The sequence below is a fragment of the Emydura macquarii genome, unplaced genomic scaffold, assembly GCF_026122565.2.
Source record: "Emydura macquarii macquarii isolate MOO-44397 ecotype Brisbane River unplaced genomic scaffold, CSIRO-AGI_Emac_v2 contig_3113, whole genome shotgun sequence".
Lineage (NCBI taxonomy): Eukaryota > Metazoa > Chordata > Testudines > Chelidae > Emydura > Emydura macquarii.
In genome coordinates, this window is record NW_027133250.1 from 1,251,762 (window position 1) to 1,270,837 (window position 19,076).

A 19,076-nucleotide genomic window follows, 5' to 3' on the forward strand; every position below is an offset into this window, starting at 1 on the left:
TATAAATTGCATCATGGGCTCTTTAAGGGTCACTCCCACTCAAAAGACAGTTAATTACCATAGCCTGGTTTGAAAAACCCACAAACTAAACTCAGGGTAGCTAGCAGGCTAGGGGGGAGCCAATCCGTGGTTTGTCCCAGCTCCCATCATAAACTCACTGCTGTGCTTTGCACAGACTCTGAGGGCCTACGCGGCGAGCTGGGAGCCCCAGAGACAGTAAATATAGATGTTTGTTTCCCCCTAAGCCAATGGTTTCCAAACTGGGAGCTGTGGAGCAAGTGCTGGGTGTCCATGGGCACATGGTGCTGGCTCCGCCTCTTTGTTTCCAGCTGATGCACAGCATTAAAGACACTCAATGCATCTTCCCTTCCCAAAGCAGCAATTGCTGCAGCTCCTGCAGGGAAGTTACTGAGTGTGACGGAGAGGCTGGCAGTTATGAATGGGCGCGGAGGTGATCTCTGCAAGGGTGACTGCAATGGGTGCTGGGACTGGATGCTCATGAATGGGAGGGGAGATGCCACAAAATGATGTCTGTGTTAGTGTGTGCTCCATAGAATCACCCATGGTGAGAATCCCTGCCTGGAGCCATCTGCTCCGGGGGGAGGGGGTGGTGGGGGGACGCCATGGATACCATTGGGACGCTTTGCCACAGAAAATGTTTGTGTCCGCCATCCCGCCACCTCCGCAGCCCTTGCCCAGCTTCTGCATCCCAAGCTCTACATCCCTTTGTGGGCGGCAAAAGCCCTAGGAGAGGTGCAGCACGCTGCTCTTTGCGGCTGTGGAGGGCACATTACAATAACTGCTCTAGCGTCACACAGCCATGCCTCACTCCTCCTCCGACACAGAGCAGGGATCCTGCCCCTGGATGAGGAAACAAGGCAGCCAAGGGCAAACCTAGCAGCTGAAACCATCCGATCCAGGCCTACTGCCCTGGCAAGCTGCTCTGTGGCTCCATGTAGATATTGATAACACCACTGCACCCTCTCATCCATGTGTCTCCGGGCACCGTGGGGTAGGGGCACCAAGCCGCGGCCTTTTACAGGTGGGCCCTGAGTCAGAAAGAACAAGATTTTCCTGAATAGGTGCCTAAATTCAGGCCCTACGTCTACGCTAAGGGAGCGAACTGGCGGGCTGACCTCAGCGGGCACTGCCGGGTGCCCTCCACTTGGAATCAGCCATTTCTTTTGGACACTGACATTGGAAAATCTTGGCCTAAGAGACTTGCTCAAGTTCACACGGTAAATGAGCCTCAGAACAGGGAACAGAACCCGCTGTCTTGGCTTCTCCAAGGCAGGCTCGCCTGCTGCCCCACGTGCCACCCCCTCAGCCACTTCGGTCAGCTTGGCACTTGAGCTAAGGAAAGGCGAGTTCTTAATGCAAGTTGCCGCCCGGGGGCTGAACTCCGCGGGCTGGGGCCGGGTGTTGATCCCACACGTTGGCAGGCCGAGTCGAAGACTATGCAACTCGGGAGGGCCCCTCTCACACCAGGGTGGGTGGACAGCAATTTCCTCGCCTGCGTCACCGGCTAGAGAGTGGAGCGCCTAGCACCAGCAATGACACCAAACCTTCCAAACCCAACCAGCTTTATTCGAAAGGGTCAAGGCCGGGTCACAAAACCCTGGCCATAAAATCGATTTCATCGTCAGCCTGAGGAAGTTGCACCCAGCAGGGCATTCGCTGCCATCGGGTCATGTGCAGCATTCTCAGGGCTGCACCCACTCAGAGGCGCCAGAGGCTCCCATGGCAGCTGAGGATGCAGAGGAAGAAAAGGGGCGTTGCTGGAAGAGCAGACACAGATGCAAAGCTCCTGCTTTTAAGGCACTCGTCATATTTTATGAAATCGACTGCGCTAATAGCACAGACGTGATCCACCTGGCAGCCCTCGTCGCACTCGGCAAGGTCATACTTGACTGAGTTAAACTGGTAGTACTGCTGTAAGTAGTGCTTGTCCTGCGATATCTTCTCCAGCACCGTGTGCATGGAGTGTGCAGACCCGTCGGGGACCTGGAAGGCTTCAGTCAGCCGATACTCTCTCTCCCATCGTGGGGCCACCAGGTTAGCCTGGGTGAGGTTTAAATAGTACGTCACTACGTCCTGCAGGGAGAAAGAGGAGATCAAGGGGAGTGTTAGGGCAAAGGAGCAAAGAAACAACACTTGGAATGAAAAATCCCGCCAGGGTTGTGCTGGGCCTGGGCTGTCCCCAGTGCTGGCGTGGGGCACTTCCTGCACCTCCAAACCCTGGTGTGCAGAGTCAGCAGCCACCCAGTGAGTGGAGCGTAGGCGTGTCTGGCTGGCTGCCGGCCAACTCCAGCGGGGCAGTCTGGCTGGATGTTGGTCTTGCTTAGGGACCTGGCCATCATGCTGGGGGCTTGATCCCCTCAAGTAACAGGACACGTGCCAAGGGCTTTAATGGGGGTCCAAGTTAAAGGGCTCTTGGACATGAGAACACTGCAGGCACCAGGAACCTGCAGGGGCCAGCTTTAAAGGTCGCCTACAAAGGAATTTGACCGGACTGGATTTGTGCCCCATTTTGGTTCCTTATACTGGCTGGAGAAGGGCTGACAGGGCACTTGGGCTGTTTTCCACCACAGAAATATCAGCATTGTTGAAACCGGCCTCCTCTGGCTTTGCAGGAGGATGCGGGGAGGTCTAAGGGGTGTTTACTGTAAGCAGGAGCCTTTCCTGGAGCAGCAGGGGGCTGGATCTTTAGGAAAGGTTCCTTTCTCCACAGTGCTAATGGCTCAGCCAAGTTACCAGGTGATAAGTCAAAGAGAAAGCCGAGGTTTACACAGTCTGGCTATAAAACCCTTCTACTCTGAGTCTGCCAGCATTCCCTTTCTTGGCTCCTTCACTGGTTCTCCAGCCTTCCACAGAGTCTTCCAGGGCAGCTAAACTTGCATTTCTAATGGCACAAACCGGTGAGTTTATAAAACTGATGCTCTCAGGCCTTCTGTCCTCATCGTAAAGAAGCAAAGGAGACAAGCACGTGTTCCCCTTTGCAGGTAGCATCGATACAACACAGCTACTCCCTGATCCGGTTACAGTACGGGTCCTATTTATAGTGTAGATAAGACTTAGACCATGCTCTGTATGGGAGCGAGAGTCTTGAATGTGAGCTCTAGTCAGCTGTGATTTCAGTCCCCAAATGAAAGTGCTGGAAGCCCCATTGCCTGGGATATTTAGAAGTAGACTGAGTGACCAGAGACTAGACTGTGAGGAGCAACCCTGCACCGCCCGGGAGCGCTTATCCCAGCAGCTGGCCAAGGCCCACATCTCCCTCCCACGTACAGCCAAACCCTCCCGTGCACTGCGACCCGGGAGTAGTTGGCCTGCCTCTCTCCCAGGAGGCCCCTGCCTTTGGCCTTAGATTACCTCTGGCTCGGCTTTGTTAGAGCAACTTGGAGGTGCTGGGTGAGCAGCCCCCGGGCTGTGGCAGTCATGCCCCAAGGGGACAGACAATCAGTGTGGGGACATCTCCCACCTTCACTTGCAGGGTGCCTCGGTCATAGTCAAAGACGCGGATCCCAGGGTTGTTGGCACCGTTGTGCACGCCCGGCAGCGTGGTCTTCCACGGAGTCACTCCTGGGGCTACAAACATGGTGTTGATCGGGGAACCTGAAAGGCAAAATGAGCCACAGCTGAGTAAAACCCTGGCATGTGTCAGGGCCAGTCCAGCAACAACCCTTGTGCCTGGAGACTCGCCTGCGGTGCTGCTGCCTGACCCACCTACCTCAACTGTGTGTCAGTGAACCCACACCTAGCAACATCTCCCACTAGCTGGGCTGCCACCAGGTTGGAACTGGTAAACCAGGCTCTGCCGCTGGGGGCTGTAAGACTCACACCCTCTGCGGCTCCCAGCCCGCGAGCCACATGACAGACACTGATCAGTCAGTGACACGGGCTGGAGAGATCTGGGCTACTACCCCTTTGTGTCCCAGCACAGGGACAGAGTGCCTGGGGTCCAGGCGCCAGCATCGCGTGGAGCGGTGCACTCTGGGATGTCCTACCGCACAGCGCTGGGAGGCAGGACTCCCCCAACAGTGACTGAGGCATGGCTGGGGTCTTGCCACGTCATGGTGACAATGGTTTTCAGCCAAGGGCCCCTCGGTTTGGTGCTGACAAGAGTGTGTGCTAGAACAGACCGCACCAAACCACCTTCCGTGCTTCCAGAATGGGTGATGCAGAATAAATATTTCCTTGCACGTGAACCAATTTCAGCAGCATTTGGGGAACATCACCGAGAATCACGTTCAGTAATAGGACATTCGCCTAGTGTAGCCAAAGTGTGGGTGAGCAGATCGGACCACGCCAAGGAATGGTACCTCCATCATTGTAAAACATCCGAAAGCTGTCCGTGTGATGGTGCCCAAAGAACTGGGCAGCTATCACTCCATGGTGCTTCTGCACGATTTCTGTGTATCGTTTGTTAAAGTGCTTCCGGAACCAGGGTTTGCCTCGCTTCTTCTCAAAGAAACCAGGCGGGATGTGTCCCACAATGTAGACCTACAACAGCAAAGAGCCGGGCTGAGTACAGACCAAGTGCATGCTTCCAAGCCGAGGAGAAGGTCTCCAGGGTTTATAAACCAAGCAGGAGCTCAGTGGCAGAAGGTGCTTCCAGGAGGGACTTTCCAGGGTGGGAGAAGTCAAGAAGAAAACCGGTTTACCATTTCTCCTGCTTTTGATGCACTAGTCAGTACATCTTCCAGCCACTGGAACTGCCCCGCAGGGTCCTCCATGCCAGATGTCTGATTATTGTTATCATAATACAGATTGGTGTTGAGGATAATCATTTGTCCTTTTGTATTGGGAACAAGCAGCTTCTCGCTGTAGAAAGCACCTGCAAAACACAAACAGCAGGAGAAAGACCTGAAGGCAGAACATTTGCTGGCTTCTGTTTCCCAAATTCCCCTCCTGTTTCTACTTCAGGTTCAGCTCCATGCAGCTGAAGTTCTGGTCATGCCCTGATGGGAAATGTTTTGTAAAGAAGCCAAAGTAAAGAAGCTCACTGCTCTCCAGCATGCCTGGGGTTTATTTTGCTCACTAACTAAATGCATCCTGGGTTCCTGTTCAAGGACAAGCTCATCGGGCAGTAGAATTATTTCAGAGCAGTCCTACGTAGGCGGTCAGACTAGAGGATCACAGTGGCCCCTTCTGGTCTTGGAATCTATGATTCCAGCGCAGGGATTCTCACAACAAATGCTTTGGTGGGCTCAGAGGGTGGCCACCAACTCTTGCTGGTAGTCGCGCTGACATTTTTCCTCAAATACTTAATTAACTTTAGGAAAAACAAATATGAAATATGCGCGTATACACGTCCAAATCTTTGTCATTTACTTATGTGGGGTTTTTCCAGATTCAGTAACAAAGCTAATGTACAGTTGTCTCTATTCTCTACTGGAGCTAAACAGACTAGAAACACAAATAAGAGGCTTTGCATATTCTTGTCTTTCTGTTGTTGTTTCTTTGCTTTTTTGGTTTTTTCCCCCCAGACTTGCTAGCTAGTAAGTCTGCTGCAGTGCAAAGTGCTGTTAACAGACATACACACGTCACTTTTCACAGCAGACTTACTCACCCTGGCACCTCGGGGAACAAATTAAGCCCTGGATGGGGAGGTGGGTAGGGAAGCAGAGGGGCTGGGGCAATGAATGTGTGGGGCGGTCAGGGAGGCAGCAGGGGCTGGGGTGGTGAGCCTGGGCCAGACTCTGGGGCTGGAGCCCTGCAGCTGCACAGCCAAAGCCCAGGGCTGGAGGACACAGTGAGGGTTGGGGGGATGGGGGATGAGCCTGAGGCTGGCACCCACCACAGAATGGCTGGGGGCTGGAGCCATCCCAGGGCCCAGTGCCTGCCACCACGCAGCCAGGGGCCGGAGGAGGCAGTGGGGACCAGGGGGGATAGGGTGGGCAGAGCCCGGGGCCAGATCCTGAAGCCCCGTGGCCAGGGGATGGAGCCCAATGCTGCACAGCCGGAGCCTGAGTCCCAGCGTCCCAGGAAGGTGGGGAACCCACATCAGCCGCCTGCTCCGCCGGCATTTGTGGCTCCGGGGGGGCACTGGCAGCCATGGGAGAGGGGCCGCTGCTTTGCCCCCTCAGTCCCCACCACTCACTGCCCAGGAGGTTGTGGCTGCCAGAAAAGCCCCTGGTGGCCCACAGTGGCTGCAACAGAGAGACGCTGCTCGAGTGTACCCAGCACTTCCACCCATGGCTGCTTACGTCAGCCCAGGATTAAGGGAGGCCTGAGTCTGTGCAAGAGAGAACCACGGGCCTGTCTGTGTCCAGCGGCCTCAGTAAAAGATCCTCCTACTCTTTACAGCTCAGCCCTAAATCTTCTGTGCCGGCTGGGACACCCTGGGACACCCGTCTGTGCAGCTGGCAGAAAGCAGGAGCGACCGAGCACAAGGAAACCTCTTTCCTTTTCTCCGGGTGCCGGTGCCAGGTTGGCAGCTCATTGTTCGGGCCCTTCCTCTAGCTGCAGCCGTGCCCCAAACTGCTCTGTCTGGAGAGGGCGGCACTGCCAGCTGCACAGGACGGACACTGGGGATTCCTCCGACCCCCTTCCCTTCTCCCCAGCAATGCAGGCGGCGGGAGCGAGCCGGGCCGGCGTGCTGGGCATGCCTGCTTTGAACGTCTGGATGGAGGCACTGCTGAGCCATGAGCGCCACACTTCCGCGGCTGCGCTGTAGATCCTGTGTGCCTCTGCCGGGAACTGGTTCTTGGGGTGGAAGTCATGGTTGCCCATCGCAGGATAGACTTTAGTGTCTGTAGGGAAACAAGAGAAAACGGGAAGGAACGTACGGCCTGTTCTGGGGCTCTGGAGAGTGGAGGGACGCTTACAGCTTTGGAGAGGAGAGAATGGCTCAGGGGCCGGGCAGGGCAGGAACGGCTGGATGACATTCCCAGCCAGTGGCTCTGTGGTGCTCTCAGCCCAGTGGCTGGGGAACAAACACCATCAAGAGACGCGAACAGGCCCCTGGTGCCAGCCTGAGGCCAGGACTGGACAGCTTTGGAGAGTGAATTCCTGCTTGCGCCGGGAGGAAAACCGTGGTGTTCTGAACTTATGCAGCGCCACCGAAATAGCTGTTGCAAACACAGGGAGCGAATCCCACTGGGCAGAGCCAACATGTCCTCCCGGAGAGCTAGTGCGAGGGCTTTAAGCAGGGCCTAGGGAGGAGCTGCTTAGGGGAGCACTTGCGGAATTGCTTAAAATCAGCACCTGGGGAGCCATTTCTAGTGAGTGACAGAGCGAGCACAAGGGGACGGGGAGTGCTTTAGGGTGGGGGTGAGCCCTTGCGGGAAAACGGAAGCCGTCGATTTCCAGAGCTGTGGCATGGCACCGTGTCCGAACAGACAGTCAGTGATGGGTCTGGGGCAGTGGGGAATGCTGAGTGACTCCACGCAGTCAGGCCCTGACCCTGCAGGAGCACTGGCCCATTCAGTAGTCACAAGACACCTGTGCTGCTGATGGCCACCGGGCCTTTTGCACTAGTGGCGAGCCACGCGTGCGCTGCTCCGAGGAATGACCCATGCTTGGTTCTCCATCGACTGGGGACACAGGCCACAGAGGGGCCAGATGTGCTTTGCTGTGCTGGACATGTCAGTGCTAGGCCAACGGATCTGATGATCAGGCCCCAGTGTAGGGATAATCCCTTCTCTCCATGGCTGAGATGTTCGAGCAGGAGAGGAGTTTTCCAATGGTTTTTTCCACCATGAATAGTTCAAAGGCTGCTGCTTTTCCAAACGTCCCCCTTGCGGTGTGCTTCCCATTCAAGAGTGATACTAACCAGGGACCATAAAGGGGTGCTGGACCCCACCCCCCAGTTCATGCCTCCCATGCATAGAATTTATAAACCATAGGAGGGGGGACAAATAAGCCCTCATACCCTCCCATGTGCTAGACTTCTTCGATGGCTGCCCCATCTCTAGGTTTGCCAGCTCTCTCTGGCTGAGCTGCTCTTTCCTCCCACTGGGAGCTAGGTCAGATAGTCTCTAAACCGCCACCTTCTTGGTTTGTCAGCTCAGGTGACTCGTACCTGGAAACACCTGTTTTATCAGAGCCGTCACATTGGCAATTATTTCCAGCACCGCTTCTTCTCCGAGTTTCTCGTTGGGGACGTGAGGGGTATCATCACTGGAAAACAGCAGAGACAGCACATGCAGCTAGCAGTCTGAAAGGGAAGAGCTTGTAGGCAGAGTACACGTGGGTCCCAGGATATTAGAGAGACGGGGGGGCGAGGTATAAAAGATGTTACCTCACCCACTTGTCTCAGGGAAGAACCTGCACACACACAAGAAAAGGCAGCACTTCGGTAACTTACGCACTTAGCCTGTGGGCTGTGGTTTCGGTGAACATTTGGGGAACTGTTCAGGGAAAGAACCTGTTCCATTTTGTTCAGCTTTTTCTTTTTTACATTAGAAATTTGGGTCTAGCTCTACTCCGTTGTTTTTGGAAGATGCCCTGGCTGACCGGAGGACTAGTGAGGTTCTGACATCACACAGACCGACAGAGAGAAGCCGGATTAACTGAGGAGAAATAAAGCTCCTTCTTTCTGTGTGTCTGTAACTCAAGTGCCTGACTGCGCAGCTGGAGAAAAGCTCACTTGTTAGGGAAGCAAACTCCCACCTCTTCCACGAAGGGCTCCTGACCCGTCTCTGGGTGCTCCAAGAAGGGCCTCCAGCAGAACCCGCACAGCAGGCTCCACGTTCCTCGTATGCCAAAAGTAAAACAGCCCCTTTTAGAAACAAGCCTTCCAGACTCTTAAAAGGGACACAAAGCTGTCTTCCAAACCCTTCTTCTGGTGCCTTTAACAATGCACAATTTTGTGCTCCAGTGGCTGGAGAGGATGCAGGCCATGCCGACAGCACAGGGCCAGTAGAGTGAGTGCACGCGAGGGGCTGTCAATCACAGTGCCCGCAGCGGGATGGGAGTCCTGGCCTGAGATGTGTGGGTCTCAAAGTCCTGTGACAGTTACGATTCATGTGTAAGGTACTGGTTTTACTCTGCCCAACAACGGTTAGAGAAGTGAGGCTCTGGAATCGCCTCCCAATAGAAGCACTGGGGGGCAAGAAACCTCCTTGGTTTTAAAATGGACCTTAATTAGTCTATGAAGGGGATGATATGATGGGTTTGCCTGTGGTAGCAGGGGACTGGACCTGATGACCAGGAGGTCTCTTCCTGTCCTGTGTTTGCAATTGCTAATTGCAGAGCAGCAGCTGTTGTGCATATGCCACTGAGTAGAACGCCAAGTGTTCCTGCATGTGACATCTAATCACAACATGCATGGGCATATCGTGTGATCACGCCCTCGCTTTCACTGCTGTGCACAGACTCCTTACCCAGTCCAAAGGATGAAGTCCGGATCAGGCAGGATCTCCTTCATAGCATAAATGGAGGAGTTTATGAGAATCCAAGGAGAATCACACAGGTAATTTCCCCATTTGCCTGCACTGGGCACTGGCTGGGAGCCAGCAGACGGACACACCTGGAGAGGGTCTGTTGTCACTTTGTATTCTGGGTCCAAATGGAGGTCTGTGATGTGCCAAAAGTGACCTGCCAAAGACAGAACAAACACCGCAGTGCAGTGAAATCAAACACCTGAGGTGACTGTGCCAGCTGGGAAGCCATGGGGTCAGAGAGCATTATACAGCTATAGTTCTACTGGAATAATGCCCTGTATGGACACCGTTGTTCCAAAACAAAAGGGTCCATATGGCAAGTTTACGGACATAACTATTAAGCCCTCAGTAGAGAGGGAGTATGGCTCAGTGATGAGGGCACTGGCCTGGGAGTTGGGAGACATGGCTGCAATTCCTGCCTCTGCCACAGGCTTCCTGTGTGACCTTGGGCAAGTCACTTCATCTCTGGGAGCCTCAGTTCTCATTTGTAACAAGGAAATAACAATACTGCCCTGTGTGGCAGGGGGTAAATACAGCACAGAGTGTCAGGTGTTCAGATTGATACTGCAGTGATAGGGGCCATGTAAGACACCACACAGCACGCTCCAGACAAGCACTGCTGGGCAGCGCAATCCAAACTAACAACTCAGGCAAAGTGCACACACCTCTGGGTTGTCCTTTAATCTCTGCAGGCTGCAGAGACTGAGGGGCTGTTAGGAGCTAACAAGCCAGTGTGACCGCAATGGGTCAGTGGACAATCCCTGACCTAGGTAATCCCAACCAGACAGTTAAACATGAAGCCCCCAGACCAGCGTCAGGCAAACGACAAAGAATTATTAGCAATGTGACTGTTTCCCAAAGCAACCCCCAGCGTGCAGCCACCCTACCCTCCTGGAACCCCTTGCTGAGCCGAGAGCAGGATGTGGATTCTGGGTGGCTAAAGCCCTGCTGGGGTCAAACCAAGGAGCAACCCCAGCTGGGGTCAGAGTCAAAGCAAGGAGCCTCCCTGAACTGAGCAATGTGGAGGAGGAGCTGGGGGTTGCTCACCAGGCGCACTGGGGACGGAAAAGCTGCCCTGTGTGCGTCTCCCTATTGTTACTTGGTGTTTGCAGGAGGGGACCATGGCAGAGGCTTTGCTGAGCTGAGCTGCGTGGGTGGGACAAGCTCTCCGTGAGTGGAAGATGCAGAGAGGATTTTGGGTTTGCTGAACTGCAGACTCCTGTGCAGTGCCTTAGCGCTTTCGTCTCATGCAGTGCAGACAAGGCAAACTCATCTGCCCCAGTGTTTGGGAGGAGCCGCCACCGACAGGGCTCAGGTGCTGTTAGTCACCACTGCTCTGTGCAGGTGGCACGGCCCCACTGGCAGCACAAGAGTGGGAGATCCCTAAACATGCTGGCGCAGACACAGTCAGGGTGGCCATTCCTGCACAGGGCTCAGACTGGCAGAGTTTATGCTGGATCCTTCCCATGGAGGGGCTGGCCTGGGTTCCATGAGGATGAGCGAACTATTTCTTTAAATCTGCAGCAGGACAGGGGTAAGAAGTTTTCATGCAGGAGTTACATGCTGAAGCAGGAACAGACAGATGTCAGGCAGCTGTAGGGAGATGACTGTTGTACTTATGCTAATTGAGTTCCTTGTTCAGTGTTAGAAGACAGTGACTCCTGCAATTCTTTTCTGTGGTCACAGGCAGGGCTGTTCTCCGCACATGGGGGTTCTGGGGAAGCCAGCAATCTCTGGGCTGAGGCTCTTTGCCCCACAATGCTTTTTGACCCGCCCGGCCACACCCACCTCCTTCTGCCAGGCCTCACCTCCCCCAGTGGAATCCAAATTCTGGGCTCCCACAGAGGAGCAGCTGCAGTTTAATGGAATGGGAGAACGGAAAAGCAGGCCAGAGAGCCAGCGATCCCCCTTCCATGTCCACCCTTCTGGTTTTTGCTCCTCTAGGTTGTGGCAGTGAAAGGGAGTCCTGGCCATTCACACAACGTTAGCACAGCCTGGCTCTCTGCTGAGTAGCATTTCAGGGGAAGAATAAAGTTTCTGTGACCAATTCTGACTTGATATCTCTGTGGGGAACCATTTCCCTGAGCTCACACAGTAACTGAGCCCTTGTCTACTCTTTGCACCCACACAAACACCAGTCTCAGGCTACATCTTCAATGATGGCGGCAAATTCACTGCTGTCAGATCGATTTCACTGGATCGAAGTGAAAGAACTATCCACAATGACTCCAAGATCCCTTTCTTGGTAACAGCTAATTTAAACCCCATCATTTTGCATGTATAACTGGGATTATGTTTTCCAATTTGCATTACTACTTGGCAAATGAAATTCAATGTTGATAAATGCAATTTTGTTGCCCAATCACCCAGTTTTATGAGATCCCTTTGGAGCTCTTTGCAGTCTGCTTTGGACTTAACTATCTGGAGTAGAATCATAGAGTTGGAAGGGACCTCAGGAGCTCATCTAGTCCAACCCCCTGCTCAAAACAGAACTAAACTCAGCTAATTTTGTATCATCTGCAAATTTTGCTACTTCATTATTTCACTATTTACCTTTTTTTCCTCAGATCATTTATAAATATGTTGAACAGCACTAGTTCCAGTGCAGATCCTTGGGGGACACCACTATTTACCTCTCTCTGCTTTGAAAACTGACTATTTATTCTTACTGTTTTCCCCCTGACTTTTAACCAGTTACAATCCATGAACAGGCCTTCCCTCTTATCCTATGACTCCTTACTTTGTTTAAGAGTCTTTGGTGAGGGACATCATCAAAGGCTTTTTGAAATTCCAAATACACGATATCCACTGGATCACCCCATTTGCTGACCAACTCAAAGAATTCCAATAGACTGGTGAGGTGTGATTTCCCTTTGTAAAAGTCATTTTGACTCTTCAGCAACAAATTGTGTTCATCTGTGTGTCTGATCATTCTGTTCTTTACTGTAATTTCAACCAATCTGCCAGGTCAGAAGTTAAGCTTACTGGCCTGTAATTTCCAGGATCGCCTCTGGATCCTTTTAAAAAATCAGCATTACATTAGCTATCGTCCAGTCATCTGCTATACAGGCTGATTTAAGCAATAGGTTACATACCACAGATAGTAGTAATTTCATATCGTCCAGTCATCTGCTATACAGGCTGATTTAAGCAATAGGTTACATACCACAGATAGTAGTAATTTCATATCCTTCAGAACTCTTGGGTGAATACCATCTTGTCTTGGTGATTTATTATTGTTTATCAATTTGTTCCAAAACCACCTCTACTGACACCTCAATCTAGAACAATTCCTCAGATCTGTCACCTAAAAAGAATGGCTCAGATATGGGAATTTCCCCCACACTCTGCAGTGAAGACTGATGCAAAGAATTCATTTAGCTTCATTTGCAACAGCCTACTCTTCCTTGAGTGCTTCTTTAGCACCTCAATCATCCAGTGGCCCAACTGATTGTTCGACAGGCTTCCAGTTTCTGATATGGTGTTTTCAAAAAGTTTCCATGCAGCTTGTAGGCATTTCACTCATGATTGTTCCTTTTATTATTTTGTTTAACTAGCCTCCTCCTAATTTTTATGTATCTCCCCCTTTTTAAGTTAAATGCTTCGAAACATGGTGGGTATCTTTGGTATTTTGCCCCTACAAGGATGTTACATTTCATGACATTATGCTCACCATTACTGAGTGGTTCAGCTATATTCACCAATTGGTCCAGATCCTGTGATCCACTTAGGACTAAATCAAGAATTGCCTCTCCTCTGTGATTCTAGGACTAGCTGTTCCAAGAAACAGTTATTAATGATATCTAGAAATGTTCTCTCTGGCTCCCATCCTGAGGAGACATACTCCCTGTCAATATGGAGATAGTTGACTTCCCCCATTATTATTGGGGTTTTCTTTGTTTGTAGTCTCTCTAATGTCTCTGAGCATTTCACAGTCGTCGTCACCATTTTGGTCAGGTAGTTGGTAATATATTTCTACTGCTGTACTCTTATTATTAAAGCATGGAATTTCTATCCATAAAGATTCTATTGTACAGTTTGATGCATTTAAGATTTAACTATATTTATATATTTAACTATATTTATGCTTTTTTCCCCACACATACAGTGCCACTCACCCACCACAATCTACTTTGTTGTAGATTGTATCCTGGTATTACTGTGTCCCATTGATTATCATCATTCCACCAAGTTTCTGTAATGCAACATATCAATATCCTCATGTAATACCTGGCACTCAAATGCACTCGTCATAGAGCACAGCTACACTAGAGACATTACAGCGGTGCAGCTGCAATGACAGAAGGACATGAATCTTCCACAATAACTACTGCAGTGACTGTAAGTCAAACCTAACATAGGTTGACTTAAGTTTTTAGTGTAGACATGCCCTTAGTATTTAAACTTCTTGCATCTGTATATAAGCACTTATTAAAATGTGTCAATCTTTAATTGTCTGCCTTTATGTGATGTAATTGTATGAGACCTTTTTTCATTTGACTGTTTCTCTTCATTTTCTACCTGTACTTTATCAACTTCTATACTCTCTTTAATAAGATATAGTGTATCCCCTTTAATAGACCCTCCCCTAAGGGATGTGTCTGTCCGAACCATGTGCTTCTCCACACTCATCAGCTTTCCTCCAGCTCTTAGTTTAAAAAATGTAGGAAAGTAAAGAGTTAAAAGCTGGACACATGGTCAGGCCTAAGTTACAGGGAATGGGGTCATGGCACGGCAAACCTTGTTTCTGCTAATTGGTATGAATTCTAGTTAAGAGTCTGTTATCTCTCTTCTTTTCCTCCCTTCCTGGCCATCTGCCGCAGGGGATGAGGCTAACAAAATAACTATCGCCACTCCTGCACAAGGCCAGGGTGGGAAGAAAGCCTTATCTTTTTCTTTGCCCGGCATGCCTTTACTTCAAAGAATGTTAGTGTAAAATTAATAGGTTTTTAAGGTGATGTGTCTGCCCTCTGTATGGTAATCCTGTAAACAACAAACAGGGGCGGGTATAATTGTATTAATCATGTAGTTTATTTTCATTTTATAGGTGTCAGTGTAACCAAATAAGGGTCTATGGGGAGTTGCTGGAAATGTATACACTTACAGACTGTTATGGAGAAAAGAATTGTAAAGCAACCCCCTCGTTGCTCACTCACGGCGTCAAGGTGGAATGAGCAGGCAATAAATGGTTCCGTCTTCCCAGTCCACCCTAGGGACAACCTGTTTGATTATTTCTAACAAAAACATTTCTATGACCTTTTTAATTTTACATGCCAATGATCTGGTTCTGTTTGGGTTTAGGTGGAGCCCCTCCTTCCTGTATAGGCTCCTCCTTTCCCAAAAGCTTCCCCAGTCCTAATAAACCTAAACACCTTCATCTCACCCACACATTGAGACCCTGCAGTTCTGCCTGTCTAACTGGCCCTGCATGTGGAACTAGAAGCATTTCAGAGAATGCTACCATGGAGGTCCTGACCTTCAATCTCTTTCCTAGCAGCTTAAATTTGGCCTCTGGGACCCCTCTCCTACATTTCCCTATGTCACTGGTGTCTACATGCAGCATGACCACGAGCTCCTCCCCAGAACTACACGAGTCTGTCTAGGTGTCTCAAGAGATCTGCAAGCTTCGCATCTGGCAGGGGAGTCACCATGCAGTTCTCCTGGGCACCAAAAACCCAATTATCTATATTTCTAATGATTAAATCCTCAATACCTGTCTCTTCCTAATAACCGGGGTCCCCGCCCTCAGAGGGGTATCCTCAGTGCGAGAGGACACTGACACCATCTGGAAAGAGGCTGCCCACAGCGGCTGCCATGGGTGCTAGTACTTAGGGCAAACTTCTGGCCTGTCTTGCTCAGATTTGCAGGGGGGAGGGCGGATCATCAGAGAACTTGTGCAGCAGCAGGGCAGGATACAAGCAGAGTGCTTCTTGAGCACCAGGAGCAGGCCCTGGCTGAGAAACCAAGCCATGCATCGTGTCCAGCATACAGCCCCAGAGTCTGCATCCATGCATGATGCAAGTTGGGAAGAAGCACACACTGCTCCTCACTGGAGCTGCAGTGCCGAGTGTGCAGATGGAATGGGTCAGGGACCCTTGGCTTCGCAGCAACCACAGAGCTTCCACCTCCCCTGAGGGTGCCTCACACTTGGCAGGGCAGGATTTCAGCACCAGGGGCATTGCCTCCTTCGAACCTCCAGCAGCCAGGTGTATGTACTACAGCTCTACAATTACGAGCCCCAAACAAGCACTCAGTGAGGCCAAGGCAATTTCAAGCAGTCACATGACCACAGACAGATATATACCTCCTCGTCCTCCGTTCCCCAGCCCCAAGCCCTTCTCTGGAGCTAGAACTACACTTACACTGCACATTCCTCAGGGCAGAGTTCGTGGCTGTTATCAGCTGGGGCAGAGTCATGCTGACACTAGGTGCTTAAGTCCAACACACTTAAAGGAACGCTTGCCCACTTGCAGACTAATTAATAGATGGTACCAGGCTCTCCGGCCCCAAGGAACCTGCCAATGGTTTTTTACAATCCCATTTTCCTGGGTTTTTTAATATCATTCTCCCTCCTGTTGCCCACTGACACACGTACACACTGGGGGAACCAGCTGCCTTATCCCCCAGCCCCACTGTGCTGCCAAATGGACATGAACAAACGGGACAAAGAAGGCCTTTGCCCTCTAATTGCTCTGTCACTTAGGGGATCTTGTAGGTTGCTGGGACTATAGCAGATACAAAGGGTGCCTTTTCTCTAAGTTCACGTTAAGTTCTGTACGTTATTTTTCCAGCAACTAGGGCAGGGCTGAGCGCTCTGCCATCCTGGCTGCGTCTCAAAACAGGGCGGGTCTCGACACAAGCTCCTATCAGTGGCCAGATGGAAACAGATCACATGAACGCCAGGAAAGCCAGCCATGTGCTGCCCCAGAAATCATGGGTTTGTTCTTGCAACTTGTTTAGAGACATTAGCAAGCCACGTTTATCTTAGAAATCAAGTTATGGCAAACCTGCCCTTGCAAGAAGCGCTTTCCCCCAGTCCTAGAGAAATCAGGCAGCCACAGAAAGCTCAAGCAGACTGTTACCTTGCACGGTGGTGGCAATTCTGCAGTGCATTAGGAGCAGCAGGAATCTTAAGGAATCCATCTGGAACAGGGAGCTCTGACAGCAACGCTGCTACTGACTAATTACCCGCTGGGCTGTAGAGAAGAGAACCAATCCCAGGACGTTGTCACCTCACCTGATTCTGTGGCAACGTGTGAATTGGGAACACCTCCAGCTTGCCTCAAGATAGATACTCTCAGGTCTCAGCCAGTGGAGGGCCACTTTCAACCAAGTCTGGGCACAGCTGCTGCTGGTGCTGGGAGTCCATGCCAGGAGAAGGGCTGTTGCTCTTAAAGAATCTGGCGAGCAGCCCACGCCAGCACAATGGGAGCAAGCAAGTGCTCCCCTGCTCCTTCCAAAGGGAGAATCTTCCCTGGGTCCAAATCTTGTCTTCACAGTTTCTCCTATGGAGCCCCACCAGCTAATCTAGAGGGCAGAATTGGCCCTTTTCAGGCTCTCACAGAGCCCAGGCCTGACTTGGGGACACAGGAGCTCAACAAGGGCCCGAAAGAGGAACATGAGCAGAATAAAGAGAAAACTGGAAATTACTTGGCTTCCCGCAGCATCCTTCCCCTTGTCAGTCAGATTTCAGTGCTTGTGACCTACACGTATCAAACCTAACTGCAATTCACATGAGGGTGAAGGGAAAGTCTGTAACCTGCAAGATGTCTCCAAAATGAGGAGCATGGGGGTTAAGGTGTAGCAGTTATACAGCATGAATCTAGTCCTTCTCAACTCAACCAGTGCGGCATCAGACCAGGCTGGTTTTAAATCTCCCAGGGGATGGGACACTCTGTTAAAGATGTGTTTGCAGAGCTCCCTTTAGGGATTTGTTCATATTCAGCTGAACACTCCCTTTGCTCTATTGCCTCTGGCTCCTATTATACCTAGCTATCCTTTTGTGGACCACATTCTTTCCTGACAGGCCCTAGCACCCAAGCAGGGACAGAGGAGAGGTGGCTTGCACGGCCTGCATTCAGCAGCTTCTGGGGCCAGTTCAATCCCTAGCACAGGGAAAGGTAACTACAGAGCTCTCTGAACTGATAGGATTCTCCAGGGAGGTGTCACAGCCTCTTTCAGTTGGCTGTCACTCAGCACAACGGGAGCCACAGCTCTGGGATGAATTCTCCTATTGGGATCTGAATATTTAGATATCTCAAATACCCACCAGCAGATTTCACATGGCCTGTTTGCTCACCTCATAGCTTAGCTCGTCTCTTCCCTCACACACCGCTGCCCACCCCCCTTCATTTTAGTTCCTCTTCTCAGAATTTGTTCTACTTTCTTGTTCTTACTTTCTACTTTCCGGGTGGCACCTGGAACGACATGCAGGTTTCCAGAGGCGGTTGCAGCAGTTCTCCACACAGAGAGCACACATCCCCTCCTGGCTCCATCACATGACCCTTCTGGGTCGGTGCCACCCAAAATCACAGGGGCCTTCTTGCATTGCGACCACATCCCATCGCTGTAAACGCCTGCCTAGCTCCTGTGCACACCAGCCAAGGGCTCTCACAGCTGTTTCTGCTGCCCAGTTTTCTCCCATGGGTTGAGAAGCTGCTTGAAACATTCCCCCCGCCGGACACTGGGCAGCTGGTACGCAGCGCCGAGTGCCCAGGCGCAGGGGAAGGCTTGGGCCCAGGGGCCGCTGGCTCTCAGGACACGGCAGTGGGTTGCAGGGGGAGGGTGCTGGCCCCCAGCCTGCAGGGGGTGCTGGGTTCCAGGGGAGCCCCCAGGACACAGCAATGGGGGGGTGTGCTGGGTGTAGTGGGGGTGCTAACTCCCAGGGGAACCCCCAGGACCCAGCAGCAGGGGGGTGCTGGGCATAGAGTGGGGGTGCTGGGTCCCAGGGGAGCCCCCAGGACACAGCAGTAGGGGGGTGCTGGGCATAGAGTGGGGGTGCTGGGTGTAGTGGGGGTGCTAACTCCCAGGGGAGCCCCCAGGACACAGCAGCAGGGGGGTGCTGGGCATAGAGTGGGGGTGCTGGGTCCCAGGGGAGCCCCCAGGACACAGCAGCAGAGTGGGGGTGCTGGGTGTAGTGGGGGTGCTAACTCCCAGGGGAGCCCCCAGGACACAGCAACGGGAGAGGTGCTGGGCATAGAGGGGGGTGCTGGGTCCCAGGGGAGCCCCCAGGACGCGGCGGGGCTTGGCCGGGTCTAACCGCTCCGCTCGGGCGGCTCGAGGCCGCAGGGCTGAGGACCGGGGACACCGCGACGCGCCGCCAGCCCGGGCTTAATAGCTCCAGTCCCGGCCGGAACCGAGCCCGTGGGGGCAGGGCTATACGGAGCGGCGTTAATTATGGAGCCTAACGACGGCACGGCCACAAGTCCCCTCAGCCGCAGCGACTGCGCGAGAGGCCGCGCTACTGCTATCGCCCCGCCCCTGGCCCGTGCGCAGAGCGCGGGAATGGAGCCTGTGGCTGGCCAGGCTGTGCCAGCAGCAAAGATGGCGGCGGCTGCCATCTGCTCGCCGGATCTGAAGCCACCGGAAGGAGACGTGCCGCCCTCGCCATGGTGGGAGCCGATTGGCTGGAGCGACGCGCCGGCCGGAGCGTCGGGCTATCTGATTGGTCGAGAGTTTGTGGCGCGC

At 52.3% G+C, this 19,076-nt stretch overlaps 1 protein-coding gene across 1 annotated transcript; it reads right to left on the reverse strand.

Annotated features, from left to right (window-relative positions):
* Window positions 1-796: 796 nt before the first annotated feature.
* On the reverse strand, window positions 797-16,676 carry SMPDL3B (sphingomyelin phosphodiesterase acid like 3B). The gene is made up of 8 exons (XM_067530733.1): window positions 16,472-16,676; window positions 9,330-9,543; window positions 8,027-8,124; window positions 6,612-6,755; window positions 4,665-4,837; window positions 4,323-4,503; window positions 3,482-3,615; window positions 797-2,094 (listed from the first exon to the last, which is right to left on the reverse strand). Exons 1-8 carry the CDS (start codon window positions 16,530-16,532, stop codon window positions 1,720-1,722), a joined length of 1,380 nt encoding a protein of 459 aa, XP_067386834.1. The 5' UTR covers window positions 16,533-16,676; the 3' UTR covers window positions 797-1,719.
* Window positions 16,677-19,076: the final 2,400 nt, after the last annotated feature.

What these genes read in the sequence shown, in the direction of transcription:
- SMPDL3B (XM_067530733.1), bottom strand. Translation starts at nt 16,532, where the DNA reads ATGGATTCCTTAAGATTCCTGCTGCTCCTAATGCACTGCAGAATTGCC. An exon ending in CATCCAGACGTTCAAAGCAG is followed by an intron (nt 4,838 to 6,611) that starts GCATGCCCAGCA and finishes TGTGTTTTGCAG; the next exon opens with GTGCTTTCTACAGCGAGAAG. An exon ending in GAGGCACCCTGCAAGTGAAG is followed by an intron (nt 2,095 to 3,481) that starts GTGGGAGATGTC and finishes TTCTCCCTGCAG; the next exon opens with GACGTAGTGACGTACTATTT.